Genomic DNA, 14,260 nt, shown 5'->3' on the forward strand with positions numbered 1-14,260 from the left:
AATAGCAATTAGTTTAAGAAATGCTTCAGAAATAATCAAGTAGACAAAAAAAAATTGAAAGAAAAGTAAAACAAAAAGTAAATAAATTAAATAGCACTTATTTACAAGAGCCGTACTACATAAGTATACTATACAACTTTTTTATTGAAAAATATGAAATATATAACAGTTTGTAATAAAGTATTATTTAAATGAGGACAAAAAATTATAAAATAAAAGAATACTTAATTTACAAAAACCGTAATATTTATGTATATTTTAAAACCAATTTGTATGAAAGAGAAAAACAATACTAATTCAGATGAAGATTTTTGCTATGGTATTAGAAATAATTAAGTAGTTAAACTCAAGAAATAGCAATTACTAGTTCAATTAATGACCAATATCCAGCAAATTAACTCTGACAGCAACACCAATAGTTTACCAACCATCTTGCAAAACCAACTTTTAAAAACCATTAAATGCGCTTCAATGCTAGATTAATAAACAATAAACTACATCTAAAAATAATTTTGACATCATACTCATAACCGAAACTTAGCTAAATAAAAAAAAAACTGATTCATTATTGTTAAATAGAAATAATTTTAAAGTTTTTCGATATGATCGAAACAGTGGTTCATTTATACTAGTTAACCACTCAGTTCATTATAATAAACAGTAGGCTTACCACTCTCCATGTGCTGCCACCAGAATTTTAAGAACTAAAGCTTTGTCCAAGTTAATTTATAAAATTACTTCCAAGTGCAAATCTGCATGTATTAGATATCATCATTGCAGGTGACTTTAACCTACCACTCATAAACTGGTCAATTCCAATTAGTTTCGGAGATTCGTTCCATGACTTATTTGTAAAAACGTGTTCGGCAAATGCTTTAGACCAGCTTGTATCTGAATTTACTCGACATAATAACCTCCTAGATCTGGTACTAAACAATAGCTCAAAAAACGTTTTTAATGTAAAAGCTATTGCCCCATTTACAAGCACTTGCGACCATTGTATAATCGTTTTCGATTGTAATTTGGAGAAATTTAAATCAATTTAAAAAATCAATTAAATACAGTTCACAAAGGTGATTACAACGCTAAACAATCAGATTTACAAAATATAAACTGGTATATGCTTGCCAAGCAAAATCAAGATGTTTAAGTATTCTGGCAAATTATTTGTAAATATTTAAACTCTTCTATTTCCGCACATGTTCCAGTACATTGCAATAGAAAAAATAACTTCCAACCTATAGCCATTCGGAAATTGGCCGCTAAAAAACGCGTTCTCTATAGGGAATACAAAAGAACTGTTAATACATCCATTCATATCAAATAAAAGGTTTGTTCTCGTTTATACGATGCAGAAATAAATAAATATTGTTCTTTAGTAAAAGCAAAAATCAAATGCTGTAGTTTTGCTGCACTACAATTGTTCTGTTGCACTACCAGTGCAACAGAACTAATTAATTCTTTTAAACAATTTTTTTAGTTCTGTTTTTGTTACAGATAATGGTATTGCACCTGTCTTTGATTTGCCAACACACTCAAACTCTCTAAATGATGTAATGTTTCCATACAGCTCTGTAGTTTCATCCCTACAAAATCTTCCATCAAAGTCTTTCAAATCACCTGATGGATACCCACCAATACTTCTAAAATCAATCGCAAAAGCTTTTACTAATCGTCTTTCCGTACGGTTCAAGTTATCATTGTCAAACAATGCCGTACATTTAATCTGGAAAACAGCTATACTGTGCCCCATCTATAAGAAAGGAAACCCGTCACTAACCACAAACTACAGATATATTTCTATAACGTGCATTGTTTGTAAGGTTATGGAGTCATTTATTGCCGAATGCAATACAAATTATTTAATAATCAATAAAGTTATTACAGCTTAGCAATTTGGCTTTTTAAAGCGTAGGTCCACCTGTACACCTGATGTTGATAACCTTAAATGAGTGGACCACTGCTACTAATAATAAAAAGATAGTTAATATTGTATTTATAGACTTCTAGAAAGCCTTTGATTCTGTGATTCACTCTAAGTTACAGTTCAAACTGCATTTTCATGGTATCCAGTATGAATTGCTAAACTGAATTTACCAACTTTTTTACAAATCGTTCTCAATGTGTCAGCGTTGGTAACTCGTATTCAAACGAAATTCTTGTAAACAGCGAAATACCTCAAGAGACTGTTTTGGTACTCATCTAATTTTTTTTTTTATAAACGATGTAACTTCATGCATTGATGGTGATTGCAGCATTAAGTTATTTGCCGATGACAGCAAAATATATCAAACAAGCAATTATGGAAAAAACAAACACTTTATCAATACCTTAAACAAATTTTCAGAATGGTCAAAAGATTGGCAACTTAATATTGAAACCATAAAATGTTTTCATCTTCGTTATGAAAACAGTTCTTTACCATTAAACTCATAATCAATAAACATTGATACACATATTGATTCTATTAATTCAATTCAAGATATTGGTATAGTCGTATCTTCGGATATGAAGTTTTCTAATCACTGTTCTTTAATTGCAAGCAAGGCACATTCTCGTTCCAACTTACTTTTAAAACCCTTCCTCAGTAACAATTTCAAGTTTCTGATCAAAGCTTATAAAGTTTATGTTCGACCTATCATAGAATCTTGTACCTTTGTGTGGAATACCCTTCTTTTAAAAGATATACGTCGGGTAGAAAAGGTTCAGAAATCCATTACTAAAAGTGTCTGTAAAAGTTGTCGTTTTCCTTATAAAGATTATTTTTTAAGAATCAATATCTTAAATCTAGAACCCCTTGAATGCCGTAGAATAAAATTTGATCTTGTTATGACCAATAAAATTATACACAAACTTGTCGATCTACCTTTTTCTGAGTTTTTTTACATTTTCTCCTTCTTACTATCCTACAAGGTGTCATGCACAAAAACTTTATTCACGTATTAAATGTAAAAATAATACACAAAGATTTTTCTACTGTGAAAGAGTTATCAAGATATGAAATTCTCTAACTGATTATATTGTTTACTTGTCCACTTTGTCTTTGTTCAAATCAAATTTAAAAAAGTACAATGTTCATCACCATTGCACATTATTTTAACAAGTTTTTTTTTTTTTTTTTCCCGTGTCGCATAAGAGTAATTTTGGTATTGCCTGTATCACCTTTTTGTACCTGTATCACCTTTTTGTACCTGTATCACCTTTTTGTATTTCGTATTTTTAAATGCAAATAGATCAGAAAATAAATAACAATTCATAGTTAAAAAAAAAAAATTCAAGAATTCAGATTAGATTTTAACTATAACTTTTAAGATTTGAATTATATTTAGATATGTAAATATGTAGATAAATATGTAATTTGTAAAGATAAATATGTAATTTGTTTTGAATTATATTTAGGGACAATGTAGTTATTATCTGAAAATTTTGTCGGGTATTTATTAACTACTTTTTCAAAATAGGACTGAAATATTTTAGGAGATAGTCTTTGTTTTACACCTGAACATTAAAATTTGGTGTAAGTTGGTTTTATAAACGTTAAATGCGCTAAGTATACGCAGAAGAGGTTCGTATGATACAATTTTACAAGCCCCAAATAATATTCTGCGCACATGTTTCTGGTGATTAGCTTGTTTTAATAAAAAAAACCTTGTGTACGTAAGTGTTACAAGTAAACTTTTTGTTGGTATGCGATTCTTGTATGAAAAGGATTTGAAAAATGAAAGTTGTTACTCAACTTTCATGTTTTATGACACCTGGCGTAACTTAGTTGGTTTCCATAGCAACAAAATTTTTTAAAATTTAATTTTTTGATATTTTGTATCAATAGAAAGAGCATTAATTTAGAGGGGTCGAATTTTTTTCCCCTATTTCAAAAACAAGAGAACTAATATGGTCCTGCGAATCGGCATTTTTAGTTTCGAAACGAATCTCGAAACGAAGCGGGTCTTGAATCAAATCGAATCACGAATTGAATCAGCAATCTGTGGAAATCCAAATTTAAGTATCTTTTTTCAAAAAAACAACAAAAAACTTTACTTAAAGTATTTTTTTTGCCCGGATTAATTTTTTAGCCGTTGTTTTGAAGCAGTAATACAATAACTTTCGATTACAATTACTTTAATCTGGCTGAGATAAATACAAACATTTTACTCGCATCTTAGCGTTAGATATCTAAAAAAACAATAACACTCACAAAATAAATAATTCGAAAAACTTGAACCATTATTTTTAGAATCAAACCTCGAATTGAAGCGACTCTTAATTCGCAAATCAATACGAATCGATTTGCAGGGCCAAAGAAACTTTGATGAAGAATTTTGTGGAGATTCGGAATTTGCAAAAAAAAAAAAAAATTTAATAATGCCTTGCTGGGAGGGTTAACGTTGTTTTGAACAAAAAAATGACTAAGATACGATTCAACAATGAACAAACGGAAGAAAATTATAAATAAAAAAATAACGACATTTTTTTGCAAAACATTTGACTCAATAATTATTATGTAAGATGGTTTTTACGAAAACCCACTTTTTTTATACTTTATATAGAGAACGTGACGGTATAGTGCGTCATGCTTTTCCGTTTTTGTCAAATTTATATAACTTGGAGAGTTCATTTTTGTGTAGAATTTTACTAGGAATATAAATCTGCAATATACACTCTTAAAAAAGTTCAGGCTAACTCTGTCCGGAATGGTTCAGGTGGGCAAATTTACCTGAATATTCAGGCAATTTAACTCAAACATTCAGGCATATTACCGTATTGGTTCAGGTATTTTAGCAAACCAGCTGAACACTTAGAATAAAATTCCTGAAATGTTCAGGCAAAAGAAGTTCCGTGAATTTTTCTACCGGAACGTTCAGGTGCTTTACCGGAAACATCAAGTAAATCGCCTGAAAATGCGAAATAATTTTTCCGCGCCGTAAGCAATCACCATTAAACTTTTTAGAGGTCGCATGTGATTGCATTCTCTCATTTTAAATTTTTTTATTAAAAATGAGCATAAAAAAGTTGTCAGAGTCACAGTTGGCAGAATATTTATTATCAAAAGGAGTATCTATAGACGCTACAGAAAAGCTTAAAAGTAAGCTATCTTTTCATATTTTTTGTGAACGTACGTAAAAGAGATGTGTATATTGTATATTTACATATTTATATATGTATATTTACATATGTATATATTATATTTACATACATACATATGTGTATATTGTATGTATATATGCATATGTAAATATATAATGTAGTATGTGATGTGCATAATCTAAAAACTTTATAAATAAAAAGATGTACACACAATGAAATTTACAAAGTCAAACTTAGTTCAACTAAGTTTAAATTTGTAAAAAAACTAAAAAATTAAAGTAAATAAGTGATAGATGCACATCTATCTACTCTAATCCTACTATTTTATTAAATTGTTGGTTATAATAATTGTTACAAAATATATTTGATTAAATAATTATAAACTGTATTTAAAGACAAAAAGGTTTCTATTGAAACACAAATGCTTAGTTTTTATACTAAATATACTATTGATTATTATTTTAGGTGAAGAAATTGATGAGTTAGCTTTTTTGGAGTTAAACGCATTATTGCTGCATGCAATGGGCATTAAAATGGGCCAGGCCATTAAAATTCAAGCCATAATTGAGGAAAAAAAGGTTAACTATTTAATAAAATATAATTATAATAAAATATAGACTGCAGAAAATATTTATTTAGTTTTTATTAAAAATATTTTTTTAGTTGTATATAAATTATAATGATTAAAGTGAACATTATTTTTATATTTTACATGATATTTTATAGGGTTTGTTACAACTGAGTTGTTACTTGTGCACAAAATTTTTTCAAACCACTAATGATTATACTTATCATTTAAGAAACACGCACCTGTTGTTTGAACCTTGTTTTTTACGATGCAATGTTAATGGTTGCATTCGCACATTCACACTTTATAAAGTGTTACGTAAACACATTAAAAAAACTCATAGGTGCCATGATACTTTGAAAGAAGTTTTAAACCATTCAGATATTACAATGCAAAATACAGAAAACGAATACTTAGCCAAAGATTGCAATGAGGTTTCATATTTTGAAAGTTTAACAAAAGAAAGTGTAGCAAAAGAAAGTGTTTTTGTTGCACCTATTGTAGACGAGTATGGTGTTTCACAGGCAGCATTAAAATTTTTGATGTCTTTGCAATCTTCTAGTTCCATTTCTTTAAGCACATCTCAGTTCATAATGGATAGTTTAAATGAGTTGCTAAATGATATTATTAATTATCTGCTTGCCAAGACAGACGTTGTGTTAAAAACATACAGATGTGGTACCGCAACATTTAATGCTCTTTCAGAAGAATTTAACACCTGGAAAAATCCTTTTAAGGGCATTGATACTCATTATAAATTGTTGAATTATCTTAAACTAAAAGGTCTCTATGTTGAACCTGAAGCACATTCAATAGGAGATCGGTGGGATGTTAAGCGAGACAGATCAACAAAGCAACAAATGCAGGTGTGTGTGAAAAATAAATTTTACCTTATACCAATTGAGAAAACCTTGAAATTGGTTTTAAAACAACCTGAGACTTGGAAAATTTTAAAAAGAGACAATGAGTCAGCAAATGATATAGCAGAAGATTGGTTAGATGGTAAGCATGGCAGACAGCTAAAAACATATGCCAAACATTATTTTCCTAACAGTATTCATGTATTTATTCAGATTTATTTTGATGAGGTAGAGACAACAAATCCGCTTGGATCTAAAACTGGAATACACAAGTTAGGTGCATTTTATTTTACAATAAAAAATTTTCCACCAGCTGTAAATTCTGCGTTAAGCAATATTCATTTGTTGGCCTTAGCACATTCGGAAGACATTAAACGGTACACCACTGATCCTGTTATGGAAGTTATTGTTCAACAATTAAAAGACTTACACGATGAGGGTTTTACAGTTTTTTGTGAAGGAAAAGAGATAAATATTCGTTGTTTTTTAACACAAATTGTTGGTGATAATTTAGGGCTGCATGCAATACTTGGATACATGGAAAATTTTAGCAGTGCTTTATTTGCTTGTGACTTGTGTATGGCGACTCAGGATGAGATGCAAAAAGTATTTTGTGAGTATTCTCTTACAATGAGGACACAACAATCATATGAGCAACATATTGAGCAGCTTAAAAATGGTACTATTTCATCTAAAGAGTGTGGCATCAAGCGGCCATCAACTTTAAAAAATTTGAACTATTACCATCCTGCTTGTAATGACTCAGCCGATATAATGCATGATTTATTGGAAGGTGTAATTCCGTTTGAAGTCAAGTTATTTTTGCGCCACATAATTTATGACTTAAAGCTTATTAATCTCCATGGGCTTAATTGTCGTATTAATACAATGGACTATGGTCTGGTTAGTAAATCAAAAACTAGTTTTATAAGTGAGTCACATTTAAAAAGTCACAACTCATTGCTTGGACAACGGTCAGCTCAGATGCTGATTTTGTTTTTACATTTACCATGTATTTTAGCTGATGTTATTGACAAAGTAGATAATTTTAAATGGCGTTTGTACCAATTGCTAAAGCAGCTGACAGAAATTATTTTATTGCCAAACTCTGTACTGTCGCATGTTTTGTACTTAAAAGATCTTGTATCAGAGCATCATGAGTTATTTAAAATATGTTATCCTGATAAAAGACTTTTATATAAACATCACAGAATGGTTCACTATGGTACTATAATAGAGAATAGCGGACCACTTTTACATATGATGGTAATGCGGTTTGAAGCAAAGCATAACTTTTCTAAGCGTCTTGCTCATATCATTTGTAACTTTAAAAATATAGCATTTTCTCTCGCAAGCAGACACCAACTTTCTCATGCTTTTGTTTGGATGACTAGATGTCCATTAAAAGGGATTTCAGATGTTGGAAATGGTACAATTATTTCATCATCAGATATTAGGCATAAGTCATTAATTTTACCTCTTATTGGTGAAAAAATGAATGTGTTTATGACTGAAAAAGTTGTCATTTTTGGTCAAAAGTACCAAACTAAGATGTCTGTACTTCACTCTATTAGTGATGAAGGTGAACCGTCATTTGTTAAAATTGAACAAATATATGTTCATCAAAATGTAATTTATTTTATTGGACTTAAGTGGCATGTCCACATGTATTGTGATCTAACTCTATTGTATTGTTGTTCACTTGATTCAGAGCGTATATGTTTGAGAGCAAGTGACTTAGCAGATTATAAACCTTTTGATACTGTTCATTCTTTAAAACCTACATGTATATACGAGCATATTATTTTACGTCACTATTTGTATCATTGCAATGTATTAAAATGATTTTTCATTTTTAAATAATTTGTATATTTTGCTTAATTGTAAATTCTTAAGATAGCAGTTAAAGAAAAGCTTATTATTGAGTTGCTAAAAATAATATAAGTAGTTTGCTAAACTAAATGTAAAAGTATTTATAACCCACTATAACTTGTCCAAAACAATAAATGTATATATATATATATATATATATATATATATATATATATATATATATATATATATATATATATATATATATATATATATATATATATATATATATATATATATATATATATGTATATATATATATATATATATATATATGTATATATGTATATATATATATATATATATATATATATATATATATATATATATATATATATGTATATATATATATATATATATATATATATATATATATATATATATACACATTTGTTGTTTTGAACGAGTACATTACTCCTTTAATAAACAGCTTGAGAAGTGAATATAAACTTTTTTTTTTTTTTTTGTAGAAAAATTATATAACATCTACATCTTTCAGTTTAAGTGAAACTTTAAACAGCTCCCTTGATGAGTCGGCTTTGTCACCAACATTATCATCGACAATTCAATCTTCACCTGATGTTTTAAATGAGTCAAGTAAAGTTAAATTAAAGGTTTCTACTATTGATGTACAGGTTGCTTTAAGATTGGATAACATTGACTTTGTAAGTATACCTTAAAAGTAATTTTTAAAAGTGTATTGTTTATACTTAGTTCATTATTTTAAACAAACGGTAATAAGCCAGGATTCCCCCACATTTTTTGCAGCAATAAATTCCTTTTATAATTAAAAAAACAACAACTAAACTTTCAACTTATACAAATGAAGATTTTGTTTTTATGTAGAACATACGTAGTTTGCTTGATGAACATCAAACAGGTAAGCTTGTTTTGGCAGAATATGATTCTACAGGTGCACTTGTTAAAAGGCGTCAAGATATGATCCACATTGTTGTTAACTCAATGGTCCATAGAGTTGGAAATATGTAAGTTTATGTTTATTTCCGTAATATTAAGGAACTATTGAAATAACACTGAAAAGTTTTGTTTAATAAAAATTATTTATAAAGCTATTTATGAAAATTTATCAAACATTTGCTTAATACAAATTTGGCAATACAAGTATTTTCTTAAATATATGTTTTAGTTATCCTTCCACAAAAACCAAATCTAATCTTGCAAAAGCTATTATCACTGCCTTTCCAAAGCTACATTCTGGTGGAAAACTTGGATATGTGAGACTATTAGAGACATTTTATTAGTTTTTTTTTACCTTCCTTTTTTTTTTCTCCCTAAGGCCAAAGGGGCCACAACAGTCAAGGAATAATTATTATTAGTAGTAGTATATTCACAATTTGTCAATTATAAGTTGAGTTGTCTATGAGTTGATAAATCTAATTTTTCAAAAAAATATTTTTGTAGGAAAACTATTATAGCCCATATACAGAGTATGCAGTGGGTAATAAGAAAAGGAAGGTCACTCCTCATGGCCACATAGAAGAGAGACTGAAAACTATGCAAAAACATGTTGGTGTTCATGTACAAGCTCGTCGAAAGAGAGTTATTGTTTTAGCAGAAGAGTTCCACTCGTCCGGTATTTTAATATTAAGTATATTTTTCATAAACTCTTTCTTCGTTTAATTAAGACATTTACCTAATACTCAGTATTGAAATTAATTTTCCAAATAAAGCATATAAACAATCAGCTAATAAATCTAGCTAAAACAAACATTTTAAATCTATATAAATAGTGAAAAATAGTTTTTTAAATTTATTGTGTTATAAATAATATATATTTTTTTGTATAGCGCCTTTCTCAAAAGAAGACCTAAGTATGATAGGAGAGTTGAGATTTGATGACTTAGGCTATGAAAGAAAGTTGGACTATATGGAAAAAACTTCATGCTCTCGTCGAAAATGGATTGTGAATTGTAGGCCAACATTTGAAGATTTACTTAAAACATTTCCGCCACTAAAAGATCTAGCCATACACGTAAGAATAAAAATCACCTTATTATGATTAAAACCTTTCACCAATAAATATTTAAAATTATTCAATCACAAAAATTAAATGTATTGTAATTCATACAAAATACATCTAAGATGTATCTTTTATGAGTTAAATGATACATCTTTTGAATTACAAGATACATAAAAGTTACAAGATGAAATTGTATTTTTTAAATATTTTTTTGTCCTAAAGGTTTTGCTAAAGTATTCTTAGTTTTGCTGAAGTAAAATTAAAGAAAATGATTTTACTAGCAGTCTTATACTATATTCTTATCTTAGTTTCAGAAGGATTTCTGTTGCAATTTTCCAGAGTCAGATGATTTTTTGGCTCATTGGGAGCAAATAACGCCACATGTTATCTCTTGGGCAAGGCAAAAAACAAATTTGATGGTGAAGCAGATTCTTGCTGAACTTGATATGCAAGACAACCCTTCTATAGGTATCTAAGTGTTATAAAACAATATGGCAGGGTGTATTTGATATTTAAAATCATTATAATAATTTATAAATTAATAAAAGGATTTCACTAACAAAAATTATTTGTTTTTTTAAAACAGGAATTGAAATGGATTTTGCATTCTTATTACTCCCCTTTATAATTAAAGTGCCATCAAAGAATAAAAGTTGTGCATCAGCTGCTGAAGTTGCAGAACATTTCATTCAATTTTATCCGGTATATTGGAATAATAGATTTCTAATAGATATAAATTTATACATATTAAGTATAATATTAAGTTTGTAGTAATATGCACAATAATATATATTTAATAACTTTACATGTTATTAACATTGCTATACAGAAAAATGCCCCGTTGAGAGTCGGACTCTCAAGGGAAGGGGAATACATAAATATTCTGCGAATGTCCGAGTTAAGCAAAGTTCTCGGTATACCGAGATACCGGTAAACAGATTTTTAATTCTCATTGAACTTTCTCTACATATATAGAGAGAGTTCATGAGGAATTGAAAATCTGTCAGATTTATCCAGTGTCTAAGTTAACAGGATTTTACTGTTTAGTTATTAAATATAGTATTAGTTTTAAGTTGTATGTGCTGATATTTATATTTATTATGTATCAAAATTACATTTTTTAATGACTTATTTTAATTTCTATACTGCATCTAAATAGGTATCAACTCCGATGGAAGTTGTGATTCAAAGTCGTACTCACAAGCATCCTTTAGTCATAGCTTTGGGTACTCATTGCAGTGTCGAACAATTATTTATTGTCACGGAGTGTCGAGCTGTTCCTGTCAACAGATGTATATCTTATGCTGTGGACATATTAATTAAACTTTATTTTTTAATGAACATGGAGTATGCGGAACAATGTAGCCACATATTGTACTTTTTGCAACATACCGTGTTAGGTTACCAAGATGAAATGCATCTATCGAGAGGAGCCAGTGACTTGTCCCTTTACCTTAGACAAAAACTTAATCAATTTTAAATGCCGAAACAATTATATTTTAATTATTATTTTCTATATTGAATTGTTAAGCATAAATTTGTATTAATTATAAATTTAAGTATATTGACTGTCTGAAAATCAAATATCGTTTTTATGTCTAAACCGAGTTCATTTATAATCACAATTTGGCATTTTACTGAAAATTTAACATCTTCAGGCCTAATAAAAACTAACATCGAATTTACGCCTAAACCAAGATAGTTTATAATCGCGATATGGAATTTTACTGAATATTTACTCTTTCAGGCAAAATACCTGAACTACTTTGTGCCGTATGGAACCAGACGAACATTCAGGTAAAATACCTGAACTTGAACTGGTTCAGGTTTAGGTATTTTACCTGAACCTGAACTGGTTCAGGTTCAGGCATAATACCGGAACCGAAACAGTTCAGGTTCAGGTAAAAATCCTGAACCAGTTCAGGTTCAGGTATTTTACCTGAATGTTCGTCTGGTTCCATACGGCACGAAGTAGTTCAGGTATTTTGCCTGAAATTTCCGTCAATTTACCGGAACTTTTTTAAGAGTGTAAATCTTTCTAAAAAGTATCTTGCTGAGGAAACGCTTAGTTTTGAACAGAAAAGTGACAAATCAAAGGGGGTAATTTATAACTTAAAAAATGTTGTTTTTTTTTGAAAAGCTTTGATAAACTACATTTATTATATTGAATTTAAAAAAAAAATTTATTTGGTAAAAAAAATCAAAAATATAAACACAAAAAGAAGGGTTTTGTGAAGGTGAACAAAAATGTTGCTAACTAAATATTGAAGTTTTTAAAAACTCAATCAAAAAATAATTTTTAAGTTATAATTTTTTTTTTAATTTTGCTTACATTAAAATATCACAGTGCACAGGAAATGGAGTAGACATTACAAAAAATAATTATATAGTTTAAGGTTGATGTCTTGTGTGAAAAAAACTTTACGTGCCTTTCTGAAAGTGCGTACTGATGACGTCACGCTAATAATTTTTTCAAGTATATATGTATATATTTAAGTTAAACGAAAGGAAAATTCTTCCTAAAAAAAATTTCGTGAATAGATTTTTAAGAGGGAGAATATTAGTACTAAATATTAATACATTTTCGATTTTTTTGCATGCATGTATGTTTGTGTGCGTATATATATATATATATATATATATATATATATATATATATATATATATATATATATATATATATATATATATATATATATATATATATATAATATATATATATATATTATATATATATATGTATATATATATATATATATATATATATATATATATATATATATATATATATATATATATATATATATATTTATATATATATCATAAATAGATATTCAATTAGTCTCAAAAAATCCTGAACTTGCATCGGAATTAGTCAAATAATATTCTGTTAAAGTGTCGTCCCAATCATTCGTGTTTTCACAAGACGAACAGTTGCACAAATTCGTACAGTTCAATCAGTGCGATCGACAAAGACAAACCTGTATTTCACATTTTGACTTTTTACATGCACAGGAAATTAACTGCAAAACATCTTCTGGAGCAGGTGGAATGAGCATTCATTCAACCTCAAGTTGATCAGTTGCTTCAGATGTACTATAACCTTTTATTCTTTCTTAGCATTTCTGATTACGGTTAATAGTTTGTTCAATGTATTGGTCAGATGGAACTTTGTTTAACGTACCCTTCGTTCTTTTTACGGAGAAGTTTCCATCCCTATCAAAAAGATAATAAATTATAAAGATTTAATTTTAAGCTATTTTTAAAACTAAAACTTGTTGAAATACATCCAAAATATTTTGGAGTATAAGCTTACATAAATTGTTGATAAATACTTGGATGAATTTTAGGAAGTTGCATCATTTCGGTTCAATAGAAAGTTAAAAAGCGAGAATAATTCGGACGATCATATGCAAAAAACTACGGTAGCATTTGGTATGTTGTCTCCAGATGAAGAGTTCAGTTACCAACCTTTGTTGACCGGAGCAAAGCAAAAAAAATATTTAATATTTTGATAAAGGAAAACCAAAAAGCGGAAGTTGGTTCGGAAATATCAATATTTTTTAACACATTTGAGTAATCATCTAAAGTTTTAAAGAATTCATCATCAAACAACGATTTCAAATTTGTCTCGAAATTATCAAAGTATAATTTTAGTATCATCATTAAATTCACAGACATGAAGCATATTAAAGCAAACTTATTTACCTCCTTTAAACAGTTAACGAACTCAGGTGAGGAAGAGATATGATTCAACGAGGAAAGATTGTTTTCAACTAACCAATATTCAAAATGTTTTATCCTCATCTGAGTTAGTGCATTATACAGATATTGATAAATTCGAACGTCACGCTTATGTTGCTTTCCCTTCAAAATACGCTCCAATGAACTTTT

The 14,260-nt window shown here is 28.6% G+C and overlaps 1 protein-coding gene across 1 annotated transcript; it reads left to right on the plus strand.

Annotated features, from left to right (window-relative positions):
• The first annotated feature begins 4,923 nt into the window (after window positions 1–4,923).
• Window positions 4,924–11,950, plus strand: LOC136089202 (uncharacterized). Its single transcript, XM_065814933.1, has 9 exons — window positions 4,924–5,083; window positions 8,856–9,050; window positions 9,232–9,371; window positions 9,533–9,620; window positions 9,808–9,979; window positions 10,194–10,378; window positions 10,675–10,834; window positions 10,953–11,068; window positions 11,526–11,950. The coding sequence occupies exons 3-9, from the start codon at window positions 9,325–9,327 to the stop codon at window positions 11,844–11,846; spliced, it is 1,089 nt and encodes a 362-aa protein (XP_065671005.1). The 5' UTR covers window positions 4,924–5,083; window positions 8,856–9,050; window positions 9,232–9,324; the 3' UTR covers window positions 11,847–11,950.
• Window positions 11,951–14,260: the final 2,310 nt, after the last annotated feature.

Source organism: Hydra vulgaris, chromosome 13 (assembly GCF_038396675.1).
Source record: "Hydra vulgaris chromosome 13, alternate assembly HydraT2T_AEP".
Lineage (NCBI taxonomy): Eukaryota > Metazoa > Cnidaria > Hydrozoa > Anthoathecata > Hydridae > Hydra > Hydra vulgaris.